At 48.2% G+C, this 25,000-nt stretch overlaps 1 protein-coding gene across 1 annotated transcript in view; it reads left to right on the top strand.

Moving 5' to 3' along the window:
* Positions 1 to 16: 16 nt before the first annotated feature.
* LOC124022146 (tRNA-dihydrouridine(16/17) synthase [NAD(P)(+)]-like) overlaps positions 17 to 25,000 on the top strand; it is a gene marked incomplete at its 3' end in the record, with an annotated part of 28,127 nt that continues 3,143 nt past the window's right edge. Inside the window, exons 1-11 of the mRNA XM_046337188.1 lie at positions 17 to 168; positions 2,572 to 2,825; positions 3,437 to 3,545; positions 3,687 to 3,737; positions 7,309 to 7,421; positions 8,023 to 8,105; positions 10,399 to 10,502; positions 11,817 to 11,964; positions 12,061 to 12,157; positions 23,446 to 23,534; positions 24,378 to 24,544. Of these exons, the coding sequence (XP_046193144.1) occupies positions 2,586 to 2,825; positions 3,437 to 3,545; positions 3,687 to 3,737; positions 7,309 to 7,421; positions 8,023 to 8,105; positions 10,399 to 10,502; positions 11,817 to 11,964; positions 12,061 to 12,157; positions 23,446 to 23,534; positions 24,378 to 24,544 (1,201 nt within the window). The remainder of the gene's footprint in view (positions 169 to 2,571; positions 2,826 to 3,436; positions 3,546 to 3,686; positions 3,738 to 7,308; positions 7,422 to 8,022; positions 8,106 to 10,398; positions 10,503 to 11,816; positions 11,965 to 12,060; positions 12,158 to 23,445; positions 23,535 to 24,377; positions 24,545 to 25,000) is intronic.

Raw genomic sequence — 25,000 nt, 5'->3', positions numbered from 1 at the left:
TGGAAATGTGTGTTCAGTAATGTTCAAAAGCAAAGTTACTGAAACCAGGCGGTACCTTTTGCCACTTATTGTTTCCCCTCGGTCATATTTGACTGTTACACTGGTTTAACACTCGGACCACTGTTGAGAACATCCTAGAGTAAATTGTACAAAGTGTTTCTCATACAGGTAAATGTTATTTTGTGTTATCAAGCATTTTGGTGAAATGTTAGATATGTCTTCTAGCGTGTCATCAACATGTTTTTGTTGATGAAATCCACAGGAATTTTACTAGCTACTGTGCTAACGTTAGCTGGCTGGATAACCAAGAGTCATGTGCACCCAATGGCTGTATAACTAGCTACAGTATGCGTGCACCAGTTCTGACACGCGATCGCTAACATTGGTGGATCTCGGGAACTCTGCTCCTTTGAAAAATGTTTTAGAAGTGTCCTTTATTAACATGAATTAAATTGTCTTTGTCACATCATGCTTGCGGGGAGATGAGGATGAGGGGTATCACACTGTCAGAACGAATATAATAACTACCCTAGGAAACTGTCCAGAGATTTAATCAGTTTTAATCAGTCCCATATGTCCTACAGATATACTATGTCTCTATAAGTCCTACAGATATACTATGTCTCTATAAGTCCTACAGATATACTATGTCTCTTTAAGTCCTACAGATATACTATGTCTCTATAAGTCCTACAGATATACTATGTCTCTAAGTCCTACAGATATACTATGTCTCTAAGTCCTACAGATATACTATGTCTCTAAGTCCTACAGATATACTATGTCTCTAAGTCCTACAGATATACTATGTCTCTAAGTCCTACAGATATACTATGTCTCTAAGTCCTACAGATATACTATGTCTCTAAGTCCTACAGATATACTATGTCTCTATAAGTCCTACAGATATACTATGTCTCTAAGTCCTACAGATATACTATGTCTCTAAGTCCTACAGATATACTATGTCTCTAAGTCCTACAGATATACTATGTCTCTAAGTCCTACAGATATACTATGTCTCTAAGTCCTACAGATATACTATGTCTCTATAAGTCCTACAGATATACTATGTCTCTAAGTCCTACAGATATACTATGTCTCTAAGTCCTACAGATATACTATGTCTCTAAGTCCTACAGATATACTATGTCTCTAAGTCCTACAGATATACTATGTCTCTAAGTCCTACAGATATACTATGTCTCTAAGTCCTACAGATATACTATGTCTCTAAGTCCTACAGATATACTATGTCTCTATAAGTCCTACAGATATACTATGTCTCTAAGTCCTACAGATATACTATGTCTCTAAGTCCTACAGATATACTATGTCTCTAAAGTCCTACAGATATACTATGTCTCTAAGTCCTACAGATATACTATGTCTCTATAAGTCCTACAGATATACTATGTCTCTAAGTCCTACAGATATACTATGTCTCTAAGTCCTACAGATATACTATGTCTCTAAGTCCTACAGATATACTATGTCTCTAAGTCCTACAGATATACTATGTCTCTAAGTCCTACAGATATACTATGTCTCTAAGTCCTACAGATATACTATGTCTCTAAGTCCTACAGATATACTATGTCTCTATAAGTCCTACAGATATACTATGTCTCTAAGTCCTACAGATATACTATGTCTCTAAGTCCTACAGATATACTATGTCTCTAAGTCCTACAGATATACTATGTCTCTAAGTCCTACAGATATACTATGTCTCTATAAGTCCTACAGATATACTATGTCTCTATAAGTCCTACAGATATACTATTTCTCTATAAGTCCTACAGATATACTATGTCTCTATAAGTCCTACAGATATACTATGTCTCTATAAGTCCTACAGATATACTATTTCTCTATAAGTCCTACAGATATACTATGTCTCTATAAGTCCTACAGATATACTATGTCTCTAAGTCCTACAGATATACTATGTCTCTAAGTCCTACAGATATACTATGTCTCTAAGTCCTACAGATATACTATGTCTCTATAAGTCCTACAGATATACTATGTCTCTATAAGTCCTACAGATATACTATGTCTCTAAGTCCTACAGATATACTATGTCTCTAAGTCCTACAGATATACTATGTCTCTAAGTCCTACAGATATACTATGTCTCTATAAGTCCTACAGATATAGTTTATTTATTTATTTAATTTTATGTAACCTTTATCTAACAAGGCAAGTCAGTTAAGAACAAATTCTTATTTACAATGACGGCCTACCCCGGCCAAACCCGGACGACGCTGGGCCAATTGTGCGCTGCCCTATGAGACTCCCAATCATGGCCAGATGTGATACAGCCTGGATTCGAACCAGGGACTGTGGTGACGCCTCTTGCATGGAGATGCAGTGCCTTAGACCACTGCTTCACTCGGGAGCCAGTTAATATCCAAGAAAGACCGTGACCCATTTAGGTGCTCAGTGGCCCAGGGGGATTCCTCCCCATACTTTAGTTCTACCCAGGACCCTCTTATTTTGACTGTATTGTCCTCCTATGGTCAAAACGACCTCATTTTCTCTCTCATTCCCCTCTCCCTCTGTCAGGTCAGGTTGCTGTGATGGCGGTGAAGCTGCAAGGCTTTGAGTTCTGGAAGACCACGCTGAGGGGGGCGCGTTACGTCGTTGCACCCATGGTGGACCAGAGCGAACTGGCCTGGCGTCTACTGAGCCGTCGCCATGGCGCCGAGCTGTGCTACACGCCCATGCTGCACGCGCAGGTGTTTGTACGCGACGCCAACTACAGGAAAGACAACCTGTACAGCGAAGTCTGCCCCGAAGACAGGCCGCTTATTACACAGGTGAGAGAGAAAGACACAAACACATGCCGACAGGGGAATGGAGTGTCACAGGTCATATGATTCAACTACAGCTATTAGCCGACCTCTGAGTTTTACCATCCACTCTCACCCTGTTTCAGCCAGCCTCTGTGTTTTACCATCCACTCTCACCCCGTTTCAGCTAGCCTCTATGTTTTACCATCCACTCTCACCCTGTTTCAGCTAGCCTCTGAGTTTTACCATCCACTCTCACCCTGTTTCAGCTAGCCTCTGAGTTTTACCATCACCTCTCACCCTGTTTCAGCTAGCCTCTGAGTTTTACAATCACCTCTCACCCTGTTTCAGCTAGCCTCTGAGTTTTACCATCACCTCTCACCCTGTTTCAGCTAGCCTCTGAGTTTTACCATCCACTCTCACCCTGTTTCAGCTAGCCTCTGTGTTTTACCATCACCTCTCACCCTGTTTCAGCTAGCCTCTGAGTTTTACAATCACCCCGATTCCTGTGTTATGGTCTCAGTTCTGTGCCAATAACTCAGAGGTGTTTGTAATGCACTTTCTCTGCTTTCTTTGTGTGTGTGTGTGTGTGTGTGTGTGTGTGTGTGTGTGTGTGTGTGTGTGTGTGTGTGTGTCAGTTCTGTGCCAACGACCCAGAGGTGTTTGTCCAGGCATGTCTACTGGCTCAGGACTACTGTGATGCTATCGATCTCAACCTGGGATGCCCACAGATGATCGCCAAGAGAGGTACTAACTAACCAACCCTGAAACCCCACTCAGAGATTGTGTGTGTGAGAGAGAGAAACCCTGATTAAAAAATAAAAGTTTTTTAGTCCAAGCATGCTGTATGTTTGGGGTCAATTTGTTTCTAATTTATTTCTGACAAAGGGCACTACGGAGTCTTCCTACAGGATGAGTGGGAGCTGCTGGAGAAGATGGGTGAGTTTGAACAGAGAGAGAAAAGAGGGAGAGAGTTAGAGAGGTAGAAATAAAATATAGTATGCTATGTTTTACCTGTCTGGGATGGTGTCATAATGCGTTTTACCTGTCTGGAATGGTGTCATAATGCATTTTACCTGTCTGGAATGGTGTCATGCTGTGTTTTACCTGTCTGGAATGGTGTCATGCTATGTTTTACCTGTCTGGAATGGTGTCATGCTGTGTTTTACCTGTCTGGAATGGTGTCATGCTGTGTTTTACCTGTCTGGAATGGTGTCATTCTGTGTTTTACCTGTCTGGAATGGTGTCATGCTGTGTTTTACCTGTCTGGAATGGTGTCATGCTGTGTTTTACCTGTCTGGAATGGTGTCATGCTGTGTTTTACCTGTCTGGAATGGTGTCATGCTGTGTTTTACCTGTCTGGAATGGTGTCATGCTGTGTTTTACCTGTCTGGAATGGTGTCATGCTGTGTTTTACCTGTCTGGAATGGTGTCATGCTGTGTTTTACCTGTCTGGAATGGTGTCATGCTGCGTTTTACCTGTCTGGAATGGTGTCATGCTGTGTTTTACCTGTCTGGAATGGTGTCATGCTGTGTTTTACCTGTCTGGAATGGTGTCATGCTGTCTTTTACCTGTCTGGAATGGTGTCATGCTGTGTTTTACCTGTCTGGAATGGTGTCATGCTATGTTTTACCTGTCTGGAAAGGTGTCATGCTATGTTTTACCTGTCTGGAATGGTGTCATGCTGTGTTTTACCTGTCTGGAATGGTGTCATGCTGTGTTTTACCTGTCTGGAATGGTGTCATTCTGCGTTTTACCTGTCTGGAATGGTGTCATGCTGCGTTTTACCTGTCTGGAATGGTGTCATGCTGTGTTTTACCTGTCTGGAATGGTGTCATGCTGTGTTTTACCTGTCTGGAATGGTGTCATGCTGTGTTTTACCTGTCTGGAATGGTGTCATGCTGTGTTTTACCCGTCTGGAATTGTGTATTGCTGTGTTTTACCTGTCTGGAATGGTGTATTGCTGTGTTTTACCTGTCTGGAATGGTGTCATGCTGTGTTTTACCTGTCTGGAATGGTGTCATGCTGTGTTTTGCCTGTCTGGAATGGTGTCATGCTGTGTTTTACCTGTCTGGAATGGTGTATTGCTGTATTTTACCTGTCTGGAATGGTGTCATGCTGCGTTTTACCTGTCTGGAATGGTGTCATGCTGTGTTTTACCTGTCTGGAATGGTGTCATGCTGTGTTTTACCTGTCTGGAATGGTGTCATGCTGTGTTTTACCTGTCTGGAATGGTGTCATGCTGTGTTTTACCTGTCTGGAATGGTGTCATGCTGTGTTTTACCTGTCTGGAATGGTGTCATTCTGCGTTTTACCTGTCTGGAATGGTGTCATGCTGCGTTTTACCTGTCTGGAATGGTGTCATGCTGTGTTTTACCTGTCTGGAATGGTGTCATGCTGTGTTTTACCTGTCTGGAATGGTGTCATGCTGTGTTTTACCTGTCTGGAATGGTGTATTGCTGTGTTTTACCTGTCTGGAATGGTGTATTGCTGTGTTTTACCTGTCTGGAATGGTGTATTGCTGTGTTTTACCTGTCTGGAATGGTGTCATGCTGTGTTTTGCCTGTCTGGAATGGTGTCATGCTGTGTTTTACCTGTCTGGAATGGTGTATTGCTGTGTTTTACCTGTCTGGAATGATGTCATGCTGTGTTTTACCTGTCTGGAATGGTGTCATGCTGTGTTTTACCTGTCTGGAATGGTGTCATGCTGTGTTTTACCTGTCTGGAATGGTGTCATGCTGTGTTTTACCTGTCTGGAATGGTGTCATGCTGTGTTTTACCTGTCTGGAATGGTGTGTACATCATAAGCACTCAGTCTTTTACTAGATAATTAGTAGAAAAAAAGTGTAAAGTGAGAGTTTTTTGGGGGGAAGTTTAGGGTTCTATATGTTTTCAGAAGATGGGCAGGGACTCTGCTGCCCTAGTTTCAGGGGGAAGTTTAGGGTTCTATATGTTTTCAGAAGATGGGCAGGGACTCTGCTGTCCTAGTTTCAGGGGGAAGCTTGTTCCACCATTGGGGTGCCAGGGGGCTGGGCTGAGTGGGAGCTGTAGGGCCAAGAGACCAGAGGTGGCAGAACTAGTTTCCGGTTGGAGTGTAGGGTTTGAGCCTGAAGATAGTGAGGGGCAGTTCCTCTTGCTGTTCCGTAGGCAAACACCAGGGTCTTGAAGATATGTTTTCAGAAGATCGGGCAGGGACTCTTCTGGAGAAGTTGCAGGGGGTTTGATGGCACAAGCGGGGAGCCCAGCCAACAGAGAGTTGCAGTAGTCCAGACGGGATATGACAAGTGCCTGGATTAGGACCTGTGCTACTTCCTGTGTGAGGAAGGGTTGTTACTGTACGGATGTGGTAGATGTTGACCCTGCAGGAGAGAGAGTCACTGCTTTGCTGTTTGCAGAAAACAACAGGGTGTTGTCTAGTGTCCTGCCAAGGTCCTATGCACTCTGGGATGGGAACACCATGGAGTTGTCAACTGTGATGGAGAGGTCTTGGAGCAGGCAGGCCTTTCCCGGGAGGAAGAGCAGCTCCGTCTTGTCGAGGTTGAGCTTGAGGTGGTGCGCCGACATCCAAGAGAGGGGGGGGGGGTGAAAAGTAGTTGAATGTCATCCACATAGTATTGATAGGAGAGGCCATGTGAGGATATGACGGAGCTGAGTCACTTGGCGTATAGAGGGAAGAGGAGAGGGCCTAGAACGGAGCCCTGGGGGACACCAGTAGTGAGATTATATGGTACAGACACAGATCCTCTCCACGTTACCTGGTCTCAATGTTTTTAGCTCTTAGGAAACTTTGCACTATTTTGTTTTTTATGTATAATTTCTTACATTGTTCGCCCAGAATTTTTTAATTTTCAGCATTTACCATTTACATTTATGTTTTAATTCCATTCCTTTACTTAGATGTGTGTGTACTGGGCATATTTTGTGGAATTGTTAGATATTACTTGTTAGATATTACTGCACTGTCGGAGCTAGAGACACAAGCATTTCACTACACCCACAATAACGTCTGCTAAACACGGGTATGTTAGCGATAACATTTGATTTGATTTAAGTTAGCCAGTCTTTTCTCTGTTTCTCCTTAGTGAAGCTAGCCAGTCTTTTCTCTCTGTTTCTCCTTAGTGAAGCTAGCCAATCTTTTCTCTCTGTTTCTCCTTTGTGAAGCTAGCCAGTCTTTTCTCTCCGTTTCTCCTTAGTGAAGCTAGCCAGTCTTTTCTCTCTGTTTCTCCTTAGTGAAGCTAGCCAGTCTTTTCTCTCTGTTTCTCCTTAGTGAAGCTAGCCAGTCTTTCTCTGTTTCTCTGTTTCTTTTCTCTCTGTTTATCCTTAGTGAAGCTAGCCAGTCTTTTCTCTCTGTTTCTCCTTAGTGAAGCTAGCCAGTCTTTTCTCTCTGTTTCTCCTTAGTGAAGCTAGCCAGTCTTTTCTCTCTGTTTCTCCTTAGTGAAGCTAGCCAGTCTTTTCTCTCTGTTTCTCCTTAGTGAAGTTAGCCAGTCTTTTCTCTCTGTTTCTCCTTAGTGAAGCTAGCCAATGAGAAGATCTCTGTTCCCATCACCTGTAAGATCCGTGTGTTTAACAAGATGGAGGAGACTGTTCAGTACGCTCAGATGCTGGAGAAGGCTGGCTGCCAGGTGGGAAACATCACACACACAAGTATTTTTATTTTGATCTTCTATGAAACATTACCTAAAATTAGCCAGATTATATTTATAGGAGCTTGGTCTATCTAGGTGATGTTTTCTCTCTCTCCTGAATGATCTGAATCTAGGATTACAGGGACTCTACGTAACTATATTCAATGTGCGGGACAAAAATTGAGGCTATGATGAAGAAGTTGGAGCTCTTATCTGTCTGCGTTAACAAGGACAACACACAGGTCTTTCCATCATTGTATGATTTTATGTGTGCAAATGAACTCAAGTTTACGGACAATGTCAAATGTGATTTAGCGAAGCACCTGAGTGAGTTGGGTACGCAATTACGCAGGTTCTTTCCTGAAACGAATGACACAAACAACTGGATTCGTTATCCCTTTCATGCCCTGCCTCCAGTCCACTTACAAATATCTGAACAAGAGAGCCTCATCAACATTTGTCCTCGTAGTACTGCAGTGTCACCTATGCTGTCTCCATAGCAACACACAGACACACTCGTTTCATTTTATTTGTAATTACATTTTTATTTAACCGGGTAGGAAGTCATTTCATTTAGACCTCTCCATCTCTGTCTCAGCTGCTGACCGTCCACGGTCGGACCAAGGACCAGAAAGGACCCGCCACAGGCATCGCTAGCTGGGAACACATCAAGGCTGTACGGTAAGTAGACCACACTGCAGTTCCCTCACAGTTCAATTAAGAAAGGACCCGCCACAGGCATCGCTAGCTGGGAACACATCAAGGCTGTATGGTAAGCACACTGCAGTTCCCTCACAGTTCAATTAAGACTACAGAGAAGAACCAACATTATGTTTGTCAGGTGGAAACAGTTTGTGTAGTCTAGTAGGTCTCTGTTGTGTAGTTGGAGACAGTTTGTGTAGTCTCGTAGGTCTCTGCTGTGTAGTTGGGGGTAGTTTGTGTAGTCTAGTAGGTCTCTGCTGTGTAGTTGGAGGTAGTTTGTGTATTCTAGTAGGGGAGACAGTTTGTGTAGTCTAGTAGGTCTCTGCTGTGTAGTTGGAGGTAGTTTGTGTAGTCTAGTAGGGGAGACAGTTTGTGTAGTCTAGTAGGTCTCTGCTGTGTAGTTTGTGTAGTCTAGTAGGTCTCTGCTGTGTAGTTGGAGGTCGTTTGTAGTCTAGTAGGGCTACTGTGTAGTTGGAGACAGTTTGTGTAGTCTAGTAGGTCTCTGCTGTGTAGTTGGAGACAGTTTGTGTAGTCTAGTAGGTCTCTGCTGTGTAGTTGGAGGTAGTTTGTAGTCTAGTAGGTCTCTGCTGTGTAGTTGGAAACAGTTTGTGTAGTCTAGTAGGTCTCTGCTGTGTAGTTGGAGACAGTTTGTGTAGTCTAGTAGGTCTCTGCTGTGTAGTTGGAAGTAGTTTGTGTAGTCTAGTAGGTCTCTGCTGTGTAGTTGGGGGTAGTTTGTGTAGTCTAGTAGGGCTACTGTGTAGTTGGAGGTAGTTTGTGTAGTCTAGTAGGTCTCTGCTGTGTAGTTTGAGGTAGTTTGTGTCGTCTAGTAGGGCTCTGCTGTGTAGTTTGTGTAGTCTAGTAGGTCTCTGCTGTGTAGTTGGAGGTAGTTTGTGTAGTCTAGCAGGGCTACTGTGTAGTTGGAGACAGTTTGTATAGTCTAGTAGATCTCTGCTGTGTAGTTGGAGGTAGTTTGTGTAGTCTCGTAGGTCTCTGCTGTGTAGTTGGAGACAGTTTGTGTAGTCTCGTAGGTCTCTGTTGTGTAGTTGGAGGTAGTTTGTAGTCTAGTAGGTCTCTGCTGTGTAGTTGGAGGTAGTTTGTGTAGTCTAGTCGGTCTCTGCTGTGTAGTTGGAAACAGTGTGTAGTCTCGTAGGTCTCTGCTGTGTAGTTGGAAACAGTGTGTAGTCTCGTAGGGCTACTGTGTAGTTGGAGACAGTTTGTGTAGTCTAGTAGATCTCTGCTGTGTAGTTGGAGGTAGTTTGTGTAGTCTCGTAGGTCTCTGCTGTGTAGTTGGAGACAGTTTGTAGTCTAGTAGGTCTCTGCTGTGTAGTTGGACACAGTGTGTAGTCTCGTAGGTCTCTGCTGTGTAGTTGGAGGTAGTTTGTAGTCTAGTAGGTCTCTGCTGTGTAGTTGGAGACAGTTTGTGTAGTCTAGTAGGTCTCTGCTGTGTAGTTGGAGACAGTTTGTGTAGTCTAGTAGGTCTCTGCTGTGTAGTTGGAGACAGTTTGTGTAGTCTAGTAGGTCTCTGCTGTGTAGTTGGAGACAGTTTGTGTAGTCTAGTAGGTCTCTGCTGTGTAGTTGGAGGTAGTTTGTGTAGTCTCGTAGGTCTCTGCTGTGTAGTTGGAGGTAGTTTGTAGTCTAGTAGGTCTCTGCTGTGTAGTTGGAGACAGTTTGTGTAGTCTAGTAGGTCTCTGCTGTGTAGTTGGAGACAGTTTGTAGTCTAGTAGGTCTCTGCTGTGTAGTTGGAGACAGTTTGTGTAGTCTAGCAGGGCTACTGTGTAGTTGGAGACAGTTTGTGTAGTCTAGTAGGTCTCTGCTGTGTAGTTGGAGGTAGTTTGTGTAGTCTAGTAGGTCTCTGCTGTGTAGTTGGAGACAGTTTGTAGTCTAGTAGGTCTCTGCTGTGTAGTTGGAGACAGTTTGTGTAGTCTAGCAGGGCTACTGTGTAGTTGGAGACAGTTTGTGTAGTCTAGTAGGTCTCTGCTGTGTAGTTGGAGGTAGTTTGTGTAGTCTAGTAGGTCTCTGCTGTGTAGTTGGAGGTAGTTTGTGTAGTCTAGTAGGGCTACTGTGTAGTTGGAGACAGTTTGTGTAGTCTCGTAGGTCTCCAAGAAGTTTCTTCACAGGAAAACATTCTATTATATTCTACTGTACAGTACTCTATTCTATTGTCACATAGCTGATCATGTGATTGTACTGGGTTTATTAAACAGTCTCTCTCTCTCTCTCTCTCTCTCTCTCTCTCTCTCTCTCTCTCTCTCTCTCTGTGTTGTTGCTATAGGAACGCTGTTAACATCCCTGTGTTCGCTAACGGTAACATCCAACACCTGAGTGATGTGGAGCAGTGTATGGAGGAGACTGGAGTACAGGGGGTGATGAGTGCAGGTACACACCTCCGCCTCACCTTGATTAATTAGTCTCCCAAGAGTCATAACACCTACTAATTTGTGTTTATCACTTTCTCTCTCTCATGTGTCTGTGTGTGTATGGTTATGTCTCTGTGTGTGTGTGTGTGTGGTTCTTTCTGTGTGTTTCTCTCTTTCTCTGTGTTTCTATCTTTCTCTCTGTGGTTCTCTGTATGTTTCTCTCTCTCTGTGTGTTTCTCACTCTGTGTGTTTCTCTCTCGCTGTGTGTGTTTCTCTCTCTCTCTCTGTGTGTGTGTGTGGTTCTCCGTGTGTTTCTCTGTGTTTCTCTCTCTCTGTGTGTTTCTCTCTTTCTCTCTGTGTGTGTGTGTGGTTCTCCGTGTGTTTCTCTGTGTTTCTCTCTCTCTCTGTGTTTCTCTCTCCCTGTTGTGTTTCTCTCTCTCTGTGTTTCTATCTTTCTCTCTGTTTTTCTCTCTCTCTGTGGTTCTCTGTATGTTTCTCTCTCTCTGTGTGTTTCTCTCTCTGTGTGTTTCTCTTCTCTGTGTGTTTCTCTCTCTCTCTGTGTTTCTATCTTTCTGTTTTTCTCTCTCTCTCTGTGGTTCTCTGTGTGTTTCTCTCTCTGTGTGTTTCTCTCTCGCTGTGTGTGTTTCTCTCTTTCTCTCTGTGTGTGTGTGTGTTTCTCTCTCTCTCTGTGTGTGTTTCTCTCTTTCTCTCTGTGTGTGTGTGTGTGTGGTTCTCCGTGTGTTTCTCTCTCTGTGTGTTTCTCTCTCTCTCTGTGTTTCTCTCTCCCTGTTGTGTTTCTCTCTCTCTCTGTGTTTCTATCTTTCTCTCTGTTTTTCTCTCTCTCTGTGGTTCTCTGTGTTTCTCTCTCTCTCTGTGTTTCTCTCTCTGTGTGTTTCTCTCTGTGTGTTTCTCTCTCTGTGTGTTTCTCTCTCTCTGTGTTTCTATCTTTCTGTTTTTCTCTCTCTCTGTATGTTTCTCTCTCTCTGTGTGTGTTTCTCTCTGTGTCTCTCTCTCTCTCTCTCTCTCTCTGTGTGTGTTTCTCTCTGTGTCTCTCTCTCTCTCTCTCTCTGTGTGTATTTCTGTGTTTCTCTGTGATTCTCTCTCTGTGTGTGTGTTTCACTCTCTCTCTCTCTCTGTGTGTTTCTCTGTGTGTGTGTGTGTGTGTGTGTGTGTGTGTGTGTGTGTGTGTGTGTGTGTGTGTGTGTGTGTGTGTGTGTGTGTGTGTGTGTGTGTGTGTGTGTGTGTGTGTGTGTGTGTGTGTGTGGTTCTCTGTGTGTTTCTCTCTCTCTGTGTTTCTCTCTCTGTTTCTTTCTTTCTCTGTGTGTGTTTCCAGAGGGGAACCTCCATAACCCAGCTCTGTTTGAGGGTCACAGCCCTCCTGTATGGGAGATGGCTGAGGAGTATCTAGAGGTGGTCAGTCAGTATCCTCCCTGTACCCTGTCCTATGTCAGAGCACACCTCTTCAAGCTCTGGCACCACACGTATGTAACACACACACCCAGAGGGACACACACACACTCAATACTTCACTACCGCCACAATCTGTGTGTGTGTTTTATTTGTTAGTGTTTCTCCAGGCTGCAGATCCACAAGGACCTGAGAGAGGAGCTGGCCAAGGTGAAGAACCTGCAGGGGCTGACAGAGGTCAGCAGACAACTCAGACTACGCTGCCAGGTACCAAGGGTTAGGGTTAGCTACGCTGTCAGGTACCTAGGGTTAGGGTTAGCTACGCTGCCAGGTACCTAGGGTTAGGGTTAGCTACGCTGCCAGGTACCTAGGGTTAGGGTTAGCTACGCTGTCAGGTACCTAGGGTTAGGGTTAGCTACGCTGTCAGGTACCTAGGGTTAGGTTAGCTACGCTGCCAGGTACCTAGGGTTAGCTACACTGTCAGGTACCAAGGGTTAGGGTTAGCTACACTGTCAGGTACCTAGGGTTAGGGTTAGCTACGCTGTCAGGTACCTAGGGTTAGCTACGCTGTCAGGTACCTAGGGTTAGGGTTAGCTACGCTGCCAGGTACCTAGGGTTAGCTACACTGTCAGGTACCAAGGGTTAGGGTTAGCTACACTGTCAGGTACCTAGGGTTAGGGTTAGCTACGCTGTCAGGTACCTAGGGTTAGCTACGCTGTCAGGTACCTAGGGTTAGGTTAGCTACACTGTCAGGTACCTAGGGTTAGGGTTAGCTACGCTGTCAGGTACCTAGGGTTAGCTATGCTGTCAGGTACCTAGGGTTAGGGTTAGCTACGCTGTCAGGTACCTAGGGTTAGGGTTAGCTACGCTGTCAGGTACCTAGGGTTAGCTACGCTGTCAGGTACCTAGGGTTAGCTACGCTGTCAGGTACCTAGGGTTAGCTATGCTGTCAGGTACCTAGGGTTAGCTACGCTGTCAGGTACCTAGGGTTAGGGTTAGCTATGCTGTCAGGTACCTAGGGTTAGGGTTAGCTACGCTGTCAGGTACCTAGGGTTAGCTACGCTGTCAGGTACCTAGGGTTAGGGTTAGCTACGCTGCCAGGTACCTAGGGTTAGGGTTAGCTACACTGTCAGGTACCTAGGGTTAGGGTTAGCTACGCTGTCAGGTACCTAGGGATAGGGTTAGCTACGCTGTCAGGTACCTAGGGTTAGCTACACTGTCAGGTACCTAGGGTTAGCTACGCTGTCAGGTACCTAGGGTTAGGGTTAGCTACGCTGCCAGGTACCTAGGGTTAGGGTTAGCTACGTTGTCAGGTACCTAGGGTTAGGGTTAGCTACGCTGTCAGGTACCTAGGGTTAGGGTTAGCTACGCTGTCAGGTACCTAGGGTTAGCTACGCTGTCAGGTACCTAGGGTTAGCTACGTTGTCAGGTACCTAGGGTTAGGGTTAGCTACGCTGTCAGGTACCTAGGGTTAGGGTTAGCTACGCTGTCAGGTACCTAGGGTTAGCTACGCTGTCAGGTACCTAGGGTTAGCTACGCTGTCAGGTACCTAGGGTTAGCTACGCTGTCAGGTACCTAGGGTTAGGGTTAGCTATGCTGTCAGGTACCTAGGGTTAGGGTTAGCTATGCTGTCAGGTATCTAGGGTTAGCTACACTGTCAGGTACCTAGGGTTAGGGTTAGCTACGCTGTCAGGTACCTAGGGTTAGGGGTTAGGGTTAGGGTACGCTGCCAGGTACCTAGGGTTAGGGTTAGCTACGCTGTCAGGTACCTAGGGTTAGGGTTAGCTACGCTGCCAGGTACCTAGGGTTAGCTACACTGTCAGGTACCAAGGGTTAGGGTTAGCTACACTGTCAGGTACCTAGGGTTAGGGTTAGCTACGCTGTCAGGTACCTAGGGTTAGCTATGCTGTCAGGTACCTAGGGTTAGGGTTAGCTACGCTGCCAGGTACCTAGGGTTAGCTACACTGTCAGGTACCAAGGGTTAGGGTTAGCTACACTGTCAGGTACCTAGGGTTAGGGTTAGCTACGCTGTCAGGTACCTAGGGTTAGCTACGCTGTCAGGTACCTAGGGTTAGGGTTAGCTACACTGTCAGGTACCTAGGGTTAGGGTTAGCTACGCTGTCAGGTACCTAGGGTTAGCTATGCTGTCAGGTACCTAGGGTTAGGGTTAGCTACGCTGTCAGGTACCTAGGGTTAGGGTTAGCTACGCTGTCAGGTACCTAGGGTTAGGGTTACGCTGTCAGGTACCTAGGGTTAGCTACGCTGTCAGGTACCTAGGGTTAGCTACGCTGTCAGGTACCTAGGGTTAGCTATGCTGTCAGGTACCTAGGGTTAGCTACGCTGTCAGGTACCTAGGGTTAGGGTTAGCTATGCTGTCAGGTACCTAGGGTTAGGGTTAGCTACGCTGTCAGGTACCTAGGGTTAGCTACGCTGTCAGGTACCTAGGGTTAGCTACGTTGTCAGGTACCTAGGGTTAGGGTTAGCTACGCTGTCAGGTACCTAGGGTTAGGGTTAGCTACGCTGTCAGGTACCTAGGGTTAGCTACGCTGTCAGGTACCTAGGGTTAGCTACGCTGTCAGGTACCTAGGGTTAGCTACGCTGTCAGGTACCTAGGGTTAGGGTTAGCTATGCTGTCAGGTACCTAGGGTTAGGGTTAGCTATGCTGTCAGGTACCTAGGGTTAGCTACACTGTCAGGTACCTAGGGTTAGGGTTAGCTACGCTGTCAGGTACCTAGGGTTAGCTACACTGTCAGGTACCTAGGGTTAGCTACACTGTCAGGTACCTAGGGTTAGCTACGCTGTCAGGTACCTAGGGTTAGCTACGCTGTCAGGTACCTAGGGTTAGGGTTAGCTACGCTGTCAGGTACCTAGGGTTAGGGTTAGCTACGCTGTCAGGTACCTAGGGTTAGCTACGCTGTCAGGTACCTAGGGTTAGGGTTAGCTACGCTGCCAGGTACCTAGGGTTAGCTACGCTGTCAGGTACCTAGGGTTAGCTATGCTGTCAGGTACCTAGGGTTAGCTACGCTGCCAGGTACCTAGGGTTAGGGTTAGCTATGCTGTCAGGTACCTAGGGTTAGGGTTAGCTACGCTGTCAGGTACCTAGGGTTAGGGTTAGCTACGCTGTCAGGTACCTAGGGTTAGGGTTAGCTACGCTGTCAGGTACCTAGGGTTAGCTACGCTGTCAGGTACCTAGGGTTAGGGTTAGCTACGCTGTCAGGTACCTAGGGTTAGCTACGCTGTCAGGTACCTAGGGTTAGGGTTAGGGTTAGCTACGCTGTCAGGTACCTAGGGTTAGCTACGCTGTCAGGTACCTAGGGTTAGGGTTAGCTACGCTGTCAGGTACCTAGGGTTAGGGTTAGCTACGCTGTCAGGTACCTAGGGTTAGCTACGCTGTCAGGTACCTAGGGTTAGCTACGCTGTCAGGTACCTAGGGTTAGGGTTAGCTACGCTGTCAGGTACCTAGGGTTAGCTATGCTGTCAGGTACCTAGGGTTAGCTACGCTGCCAGGTACCTAGGGTTAGGGTTAGCTATGCTGTCAGGTACCTAGGGTTAGGGTTAGCTACGCTGTCAGGTACCTAGGGTTAGCTACGCTGTCAGGTACCTAGGGTTAGGGTTAGCTATGCTGTCAGGTACCTAGGGTTAGCTACGCTGCCAGGTACCTAGGGTTAGGGTTAGCTATGCTGTCAGGTACCTAGGGTTAGGGTTAGCTACGCTGTCAGGTACCTAGGGTTAGCTACGCTGTCAGGTACCTAGGGTTAGGGTTAGCTACGCTGTCAGGTACCTAGGGTTAGGGTTAGCTACGCTGTCAGGTACCTAGGGTTAGGGTTAGCTACGCTGTCAGGTACCTAGGGTTAGCTACGCTGTCAGGTACCTAGGGTTAGGGTTAGCTACGCTGTCAGGTACCTAGGGTTAGCTACGCTGTCAGGTACCTAGGGTTAGCTATGCTGTCAGGTACCTAGGGTTAGCTACGCTGCCAGGTACCTAGGGTTAGGGTTAGCTATGCTGTCAGGTACCTAGGGTTAGGGTTAGCTACGCTGTCAGGTACCTAGGGTTAGCTACGCTGTCAGGTACCTAGGGTTAGGGTTAGCTACGCTGTCAGGTACCTAGGGTTAGGGTTAGCTACGCTGTCAGGTACCTAGGGTTAGCTATGCTGTCAGGTACTTAGGGTTAGGGTTAGCTATGCTGTCAGGTACCTAGGGTTAGCTACGCTGCCAGGTACCTAGGGTTAGGGTTAGCTACGCTGTCAGGTACCAAGGGTTAGGGTTAGCTACGCTGTCAGGTACCTAGGGTTAGGGTTAGCTACGCTGTCAGGTACCTAGGGTTAGCTATGCTGTCAGGTACCAAGGGTTAGGGTTAGCTACGCTGTCAGGTACCTAGGGTTAGGGTTAGCTACGCTGCCAGGTACCTAGGGTTAGGGTTAGCTACGCTGTCAGGTACCTAGGGTTAGCTGCGCTGCCAGGTACCTAGGGTTAGGGTTAGCTACGCTGTCAGGTACCTAGGGTTAGCTACGCTGTCAGGTACCTAGGGTTAGGGTTAGCTACGCTGTCAGGTACCTAGGGTTAGCTACGCTGTCAGGTACCTAGGGTTAGGGTTAGCTACGCTGTCAGGTACCAAGGGTTAGGGTTAGCTACGCTGTCAGGTACCTAGGGTTAGGGTTAGCTACGCTGTCAGGTACCTAGGGTTAGGGTTAGCTACGCTGTCAGGTACCTAGGGTTAGGGTTAGCTACGCTGTCAGGTACCTAGGGTTAGCTACGCTGTCAGGTACCTAGGGTTAGGGTTAGCTACGCTGCCAGGTACCTAGGTTAGCCTGTCAGGTACCTAGGGTTAGCTATGCTGTCAGGTACCTAGGGTTAGCTACGCTGCCAGGTACCTAGGGTTAGGGTTAGCTATGCTGTCAGGTACCTAGGGTTAGGGTTAGCTACGCTGTCAGGTACCTAGGGTTAGCTACGCTGTCAGGTACCTAGGGTTAGGGTTAGCCTAGCTGTCAGGTACCTAGGGTTAGCTACGCTGTCAGGTACCTAGGGTTAGGGTTAGCTACGCTGTCAGGTACCTAGGGTTAGCTACGCTGTCAGGTACCTAGGGTTAGGGTTAGCTACGCTGCCAGGTACCTAGGGTTAGCTACGCTGTCAGGTACCTAGGGTTAGGGTTAGCTACGCTGTCAGGTACCTAGGGTTAGGGTTAGCTACGCTGTCAGGTACCTAGGGTTAGCTACGCTGTCAGGTACCTAGGGTTAGGGTTAGCTACGCTGTCAGGTACCTAGGGTTAGGGTTAGCTACGCTGTCAGGTACCTAGGGTTAGCTATGCTGTCAGGTACCTAGGGTTAGCTACGCTGTCAGGTACCTAGGGTTAGGGTTAGCTATGCTGTCAGGTACCTAGGGTTAGGGTTAGCTATGCTGTCAGGTACCTAGGGTTAGTTGTCAGGTACCTAGGGTTAGGTACCTAGGGTTAGCTACGCTGTCAGGTACCTAGGGTTAGGGTTAGCTACGCTGTCAGGTACCTAGGGTTAGCTACGCTGTCAGGTACCTAGGGTTAGCTACGCTGTCAGGTACCTAGGGTTAGGGTTAGCTACGCTGTCAGGTACCTAGGGTTAGCTACGCTGTCAGGTACCTAGGGTTAGCTATGCTGTCAGGTACCTAGGGTTAGCTACGCTGCCAGGTACCTAGGGTTAGGGTTAGCTACGCTGTCAGGTACCTAGGGTTAGCTACGCTGTCAGGTACCTAGGGTTAGGGTTAGCTACGCTGTCAGGTACCTAGGGTTAGCTACGCTGTCAGGTACCTAGGGTTAGCTATGCTGTCAGGTACCTAGGGTTAGGGTTAGCTACGCTGTCAGGTACCTAGGGTTAGCTACGCTGTCAGGTACCTAGGGTTAGGGTTAGCTACGCTGTCAGGTACCTAGGGTTAGGGTTAGCTACGCTGTCAGGTACCTAGGGTTAGGGTTAGCTACGCTGTCAGGTACCTAGGGTTAGCTACGCTGTCAGGTACCTAGGGTTAGGGTTAGCTACGCTGTCAGGTACCTAGGGTTAGCTACGCTGTCAGGTACCTAGGGTTAGCTATGCTGTCAGGTACCTAGGGTTAGCTACGCTGCCAGGTACCTAGGGTTAGGGTTAGCTATGCTGTCAGGTACCTAGGGTTAGGGTTAGCTACGCTGTCAGGTACCTAGGGTTAGCTACGCTGTCAGGTACCTAGGGTTAGGGTTAGCTACGCTGTCAGGTACCTAGGGTTAGCTATGCTGTCAGGTACTTAGGGTTAGGGTTAGCTATGCTGTCAGGTACCTAGGGTTAGCTACGCTGCCAGGTACCTAGGGTTAGGGTTAGCTACGCTGTCAGGTACCAAGGGTTAGGGTTAGCTACGCTGTCAGGTACCTAGGGTTAGGGTTAGCTACGCTGTCAGGTACCTAGGGTTAGCTATGCTGTCAGGTACCAAGGGTTAGGGTTAGCTGCGCTGCCAGGTACCTAGGGTTAGGGTTAGCTACGCTGTCAGGTACCTAGGGTTAGCTACGCTGTCAGGTACCTAGGGTTAGGGTTAGCTACGCTGTCAGGTACCTAGGGTTAGCTACGCTGTCAGGTACCTAGGGTTAGGGTTAGCTACGCTGTCAGGTACCTAGGGTTAGGGTTAGCTACGCTGTCAGGTACCAAGGGTTAGGGTTAGCTACGCTGTCAGGTACCTAGGGTTAGGGTTAGCTACGCTGTCAGGTACCTAGGGTTAGGGTTAGCTACGCTGTCAGGTACCTAGGGTTAGGGTTAGCTACGCTGTCAGGTACCTAGGGTTAGCTACGCTGTCAGGTACCTAGGGTTAGGGTTAGCTACGCTGCCAGGTACCTAGGGTTAGCTACACTGTCAGGTACCTAGGGTTAGCTATGCTGTCAGGTACCTAGGGTTAGCTACGCTGCCAGGTACCTAGGGTTAGGGTTAGCTATGCTGTCAGGTACCTAGGGTTAGGGTTAGCTACGCTGTCAGGTACCTAGGGTTAGCTACGCTGTCAGGTACCTAGGGTTAGGGTTAGCTACGCTGTCAGGTACCTAGGGTTAGCTACGCTGTCAGGTACCTAGGGTTAGGGTTAGCTACGCTGTCAGGTACCTAGGGTTAGCTACGCTGTCAGGTACCTAGGGTTAGGGTTAGCTACGCTGCCAGGTACCTAGGGTTAGCTACGCTGTCAGGTACCTAGGGTTAGGGTTAGCTACGCTGTCAGGTACCTAGGGTTAGGGTTAGCTACGCTGTCAGGTACCTAGGGTTAGCTACGCTGTCAGGTACCTAGGGTTAGGGTTAGCTACGCTGCCGGGTACCTAGGGTTAGCTACGCTGTCAGGTACCTAGGGTTAGCTATGCTGTCAGGTACCTAGGGTTAGCTACGCTGCCAGGTACCTAGGGTTAGGGTTAGCTATGCTGTCAGGTACCTAGGGTTAGGGTTAGCTACGCTGTCAGGTACCTAGGGTTAGCTACGCTGTCAGGTACCTAGGGTTAGGGTTAGCTACGCTGTCAGGTACCTAGGGTTAGGGTTAGCTACGCTGTCAGGTACCTAGGGTTAGCTACGCTGTCAGGTACCTAGGGTTAGCTACGCTGTCAGGTACCTAGGGTTAGGGTTAGCTACGCTGTCAGGTACCTAGGGTTAGCTACGCTGTCAGGTACCTAGGGTTAGCTATGCTGTCAGGTACCTAGGGTTAGCTACGCTGCCAGGTACCTAGGGTTAGGGTTAGCTATGCTGTCAGGTACCTAGGGTTAGGGTTAGCTACGCTGTCAGGTACCTAGGGTTAGCTACGCTGTCAGGTACCTAGGGTTAGGGTTAGCTACGCTGCCGGGTACCTAGGGTTAGCTACGCTGTCAGGTACCTAGGGTTAGCTATGCTGTCAGGTACCTAGGGTTAGGGTTAGCTACGCTGTCAGGTACCTAGGGTTAGCTACGCTGTCAGGTACCTAGGGTTAGGGTTAGCTACGCTGTCAGGTACCTAGGGTTAGGGTTAGCTACGCTGTCAGGTACCTAGGGTTAGGGTTAGCTACGCTGTCAGGTACCTAGGGTTAGCTACGCTGTCAGGTACCTAGGGTTAGGGTTAGCTACGCTGTCAGGTACCTAGGGTTAGCTACGCTGTCAGGTACCTAGGGTTAGCTATGCTGTCAGGTACCTAGGGTTAGCTACGCTGCCAGGTACCTAGGGTTAGGGTTAGCTATGCTGTCAGGTACCTAGGGTTAGGGTTAGCTACGCTGTCAGGTACCTAGGGTTAGCTACGCTGTCAGGTACCTAGGGTTAGGGTTAGCTACGCTGTCAGGTACCTAGGGTTAGCTATGCTGTCAGGTACTTAGGGTTAGGGTTAGCTATGCTGTCAGGTACCTAGGGTTAGCTACGCTGCCAGGTACCTAGGGTTAGGGTTAGCTACGCTGTCAGGTACCAAGGGTTAGGGTTAGCTACGCTGTCAGGTACCTAGGGTTAGGGTTAGCTACGCTGTCAGGTACCTAGGGTTAGCTATGCTGTCAGGTACCAAGGGTTAGGGTTAGCTGCGCTGCCAGGTACCTAGGGTTAGGGTTAGCTACGCTGTCAGGTACCTAGGGTTAGCTACGCTGTCAGGTACCTAGGGTTAGGGTTAGCTACGCTGTCAGGTACCTAGGGTTAGCTACGCTGTCAGGTACCTAGGGTTAGGGTTAGCTACGCTGTCAGGTACCAAGGGTTAGGGTTAGCTACGCTGTCAGGTACCTAGGGTTAGGGTTAGCTACGCTGTCAGGTACCTAGGGTTAGGGTTAGCTACGCTGTCAGGTACCTAGGGTTAGCTACGCTGTCAGGTACCTAGGGTTAGGGTTAGCTACGCTGCCAGGTACCTAGGGTTAGCTACGCTGTCAGGTACCTAGGGTTAGCTATGCTGTCAGGTACCTAGGGTTAGCTACGCTGCCAGGTACCTAGGGTTAGGGTTAGCTATGCTGTCAGGTACCTAGGGTTAGGGTTAGCTACGCTGTCAGGTACCTAGGGTTAGCTACGCTGTCAGGTACCTAGGGTTAGGGTTAGCTACGCTGTCAGGTACCTAGGGTTAGCTACGCTGTCAGGTACCTAGGGTTAGGGTTAGCTACGCTGTCAGGTACCTAGGGTTAGCTACGCTGTCAGGTACCTAGGGTTAGCTACGCTGCCAGGTACCTAGGGTTAGGGTTAGCTACGCTGTCAGGTACCTAGGGTTAGCTACGCTGTCAGGTACCTAGGGTTAGGGTTAGCTACGCTGTCAGGTACCTAGGGTTAGCTACGCTGCCAGGTACCTAGGGTTAGCTACGCTGTCAGGTACCTAGGGTTAGGGTTAGCTACGCTGTCAGGTACCTAGGGTTAGGGTTAGCTACGCTGTCAGGTACCTAGGGTTAGCTACGCTGTCAGGTACCTAGGGTTAGGGTTAGCTACGCTGCCGGGTACCTAGGGTTAGCTACGCTGTCAGGTACCTAGGGTTAGCTATGCTGTCAGGTACCTAGGGTTAGCTACGCTGCCAGGTACCTAGGGTTAGGGTTAGCTATGCTGTCAGGTACCTAGGGTTAGGGTTAGCTACGCTGTCAGGTACCTAGGGTTAGCTACGCTGTCAGGTACCTAGGGTTAGGGTTAGCTACGCTGTCAGGTACCTAGGGTTAGGGTTAGCTACGCTGTCAGGTACCTAGGGTTAGGGTTAGCTACGCTGTCAGGTACCTAGGGTTAGCTACGCTGTCAGGTACCTAGGGTTAGGGTTAGCTACGCTGTCAGGTACCTAGGGTTAGCTACGCTGTCAGGTACCTAGGGTTAGCTATGCTGTCAGGTACCTAGGGTTAGCTACGCTGCCAGGTACCTAGGGTTAGGGTTAGCTATGCTGTCAGGTACCTAGGGTTAGGGTTAGCTACGCTGTCAGGTACCTAGGGTTAGCTACGCTGTCAGGTACCTAGGGTTAGGGTTAGCTACGCTGTCAGGTACCTAGGGTTAGGGTTAGCTACGCTGTCAGGTACCTAGGGTTAGCTATGCTGTCAGGTACTTAGGGTTAGGGTTAGCTATGCTGTCAGGTACCTAGGGTTAGCTACGCTGCCAGGTACCTAGGGTTAGGGTTAGCTACGCTGTCAGGTACCAAGGGTTAGGGTTAGCTACGCTGTCAGGTACCTAGGGTTAGGGTTAGCTACGCTGTCAGGTACCTAGGGTTAGCTATGCTGTCAGGTACCAAGGGTTAGGGTTAGCTACGCTGTCAGGTACCTAGGGTTAGGGTTAGCTACGCTGCCAGGTACCTAGGGTTAGGGTTAGCTACGCTGTCAGGTACCTAGGGTTAGCTGCGCTGCCAGGTACCTAGGGTTAGGGTTAGCTACGCTGTCAGGTACCTAGGGTTAGCTACGCTGTCAGGTACCTAGGGTTAGGGTTAGCTACGCTGTCAGGTACCTAGGGTTAGCTACGCTGTCAGGTACCTAGGGTTAGGGTTAGCTACGCTGTCAGGTACCAAGGGTTAGGGTTAGCTACGCTGTCAGGTACCTAGGGTTAGGGTTAGCTACGCTGCCAGGTACCTAGGGTTAGGGTTAGCTACGCTGTCAGGTACCTAGGGTTAGCTGCGCTGCCAGGTACCTAGGGTTAGGGTTAGCTACGCTGTCAGGTACCTAGGGTTAGCTACGCTGTCAGGTACCTAGGGTTAGGGTTAGCTACGCTGTCAGGTACCTAGGGTTAGCTACGCTGTCAGGTACCAAGGGTTAGGGTTAGCTACGCTGTCAGGTACCTAGGGTTAGGGTTAGCTACGCTGCCAGGTACCTAGGGTTAGCTACGCTGTCAGGTACCTAGGGTTAGCTGCGCTGCCAGGTACCTAGGGTTAGGGTTAGCTACGCTGTCAGGTACCTAGGGTTAGCTACGCTGTCAGGTACCTAGGGTTAGGGTTAGCTACGCTGTCAGGTACCTAGGGTTAGCTACGCTGTCAGGTACCTAGGGTTAGCTACGCTGTCAGGTACCTAGGGTTAGCTACGCTGTCAGGTACCTAGGGTTAGGGTTAGCTACGCTGTCAGGTACCTAGGGTTAGGGTTAGCTACGCTGTCAGGTACCAAGGGTTAGGGTTAGCTACGCTGTCAGGTACCTAGGGTTAGCTACGCTGTCAGGTACCTAGGGTTAGGGTTAGCTACGCTGTCAGGTACCTAGGGTTAGGGTTAGCTACGCTGTCAGGTACCAAGGGTTAGGGTTAGCTACGCTGTCAGATACCTAGGGTTAGGGTTAGCTACGCTGTCAGGTACCTAGGGTTAGCTACGCTGTCAGGTACCTAGGGTTAGGGTTAGCTACGCTGTCAGGTACCAAGGGTTAGGGTTAGCTACGCTGTCAGGTACCTAGGGTTAGGGTTAGCTACGCTGTCAGGTACCTAGGGTTAGGGTTAGCTACGCTGTCAGGTACCTAGGGTTAGGGTTAGCTACACTGTCAGGTACCTAGGGTTAGGGTTACCTTCTTCTCCCCCCTCCCCTTCTTCATCCTTCTTCCCCCTCTCCCTCTTCTCCCCCTCCCCCTCTTCTCCCTCCTCCCCCTCCCCCTCTTCTCCCCCCCCCTCCCCCTCTTCTCCCTCCTCCCAACACAGCTGGATGATGACACTGGTTCTTTTCTCATTTGTTTAACCTCTGCAGGAGGAGATAACCAATGGAGGCGAGGAGGCGGGGCAGGTGGTTGGGCTGCCATTCCCTCATTGGATCTGCCAGCCGTACGTCAGACCAGTGTGAGTGACAATTTCCTGTTGAGAATCCTAACTTGAGTTCTGTGTACATTCCTTAACTTAGATTTGTGTGTATTAGGTAGTTGTTGTGAAAATATTAGATATTACTGCACTGTGAAAATATTAGATATTACTGCACTGTGAAAATATTAGATATTACTGCACTGTGAAAATATTAGATATTACTGCACTGTGAAAATATTAGATATTACTGCACTGTCGGAACTAGAAGTACAAACATTTCGCTACACTCGCATTAACACCTGCTGACCATTAACACCTGCTGACCTTTAATACTGCTGACCATTAACACCTGCTGACCATTAACACCTGCTGACCATTAACACCTGCTGACCATTAACACCTGCTGACCATTAACACCTGCTGTCCATTAACATCTGCAGACCATTAACACCTGCTGACCATTAACACCTGCTGACCATTAACACCTGCTGACCATTAACACCTGCTGACCATTAACACCTGCTGACCAATAACACCTGCTGACCAATAACACCTGCTGACCAATAACACCTGCTGACCAATAATACCTGCAGACCATTAACACCTGCTGACCATTAACACCTGCTGACCATTAACACCTGCTGACCATGTGTACGTGACCATTAACACCTGCTGACCATGTGTACGTGACCATTAACACCTGCTGACCATTAACACCTGCTGACCATTAACACCTGCTGACCATTAACACCTGCTGACCATTAACACCTGCTGACCATGTGTACGTGACCAATACAATTTGATTTGAAGATCAATGTTGTCAAGTCCACACACATAGAAACCGTAACACGTTGCCGTGACGATGAACATTGTTCCTGCCAGGCCGAAGGCTCCGGTTGCTAACGGCAACGGTACGGAGGTGAAGGCAGGGTGTCACAAGAGGGCGTTGTCACAGGAGGACTCGGACGGGGCGTGCGATGTCCTCTCCAAAAACAAACAGAAGAAGAAAGCCAGAAACCCCCACAAGAACTTCTGTCCCGAGCAGAAGCGTGAGTTATTTTTCCTCGTAGTACTGCAGTTATCTAGACTCTCTATCCAGTCTAATGAAGCAATAAGGCTTTTAGCCGTGATATATTGGCCATATACCACACACCCCCAACGTGCCTTATTGCTGTTATAAACTGGTTACCAACATAATTAGGGCAGTGAAACTAAATGTTTTGTCATACCCGTGGTGTACGGTCTGATATACACCAGCTGTCAGCCAATCAGCATTCAGGGCTCGAACCACCCAGTGTATGACAAAACATTTGTTTTAACTTCTCTAATTAATAAGACGCCTCGGGGGATCGTGGTATACGGCCAATATACCACGGCTAAGGGCTGTGTCCAGGCACTCAGCGTTGCGTCGTGCGTAAGAACAGCCCTCAGCCGTGGTATATTGGTATATGTTTTGTCTTACCCGTCTGATATACCACAGCTGTTAGCCAATCAGCATTCAGGGC

This window comes from Oncorhynchus gorbuscha, unplaced genomic scaffold (genome assembly GCF_021184085.1).
Source record: "Oncorhynchus gorbuscha isolate QuinsamMale2020 ecotype Even-year unplaced genomic scaffold, OgorEven_v1.0 Un_scaffold_1308, whole genome shotgun sequence".
In the NCBI taxonomy this organism is placed as follows: domain Eukaryota; kingdom Metazoa; phylum Chordata; class Actinopteri; order Salmoniformes; family Salmonidae; genus Oncorhynchus; species Oncorhynchus gorbuscha.
Note: the sequence above shows the minus strand (reverse complement) of the source record. Positions and strands in the feature narration are given on the sequence as shown.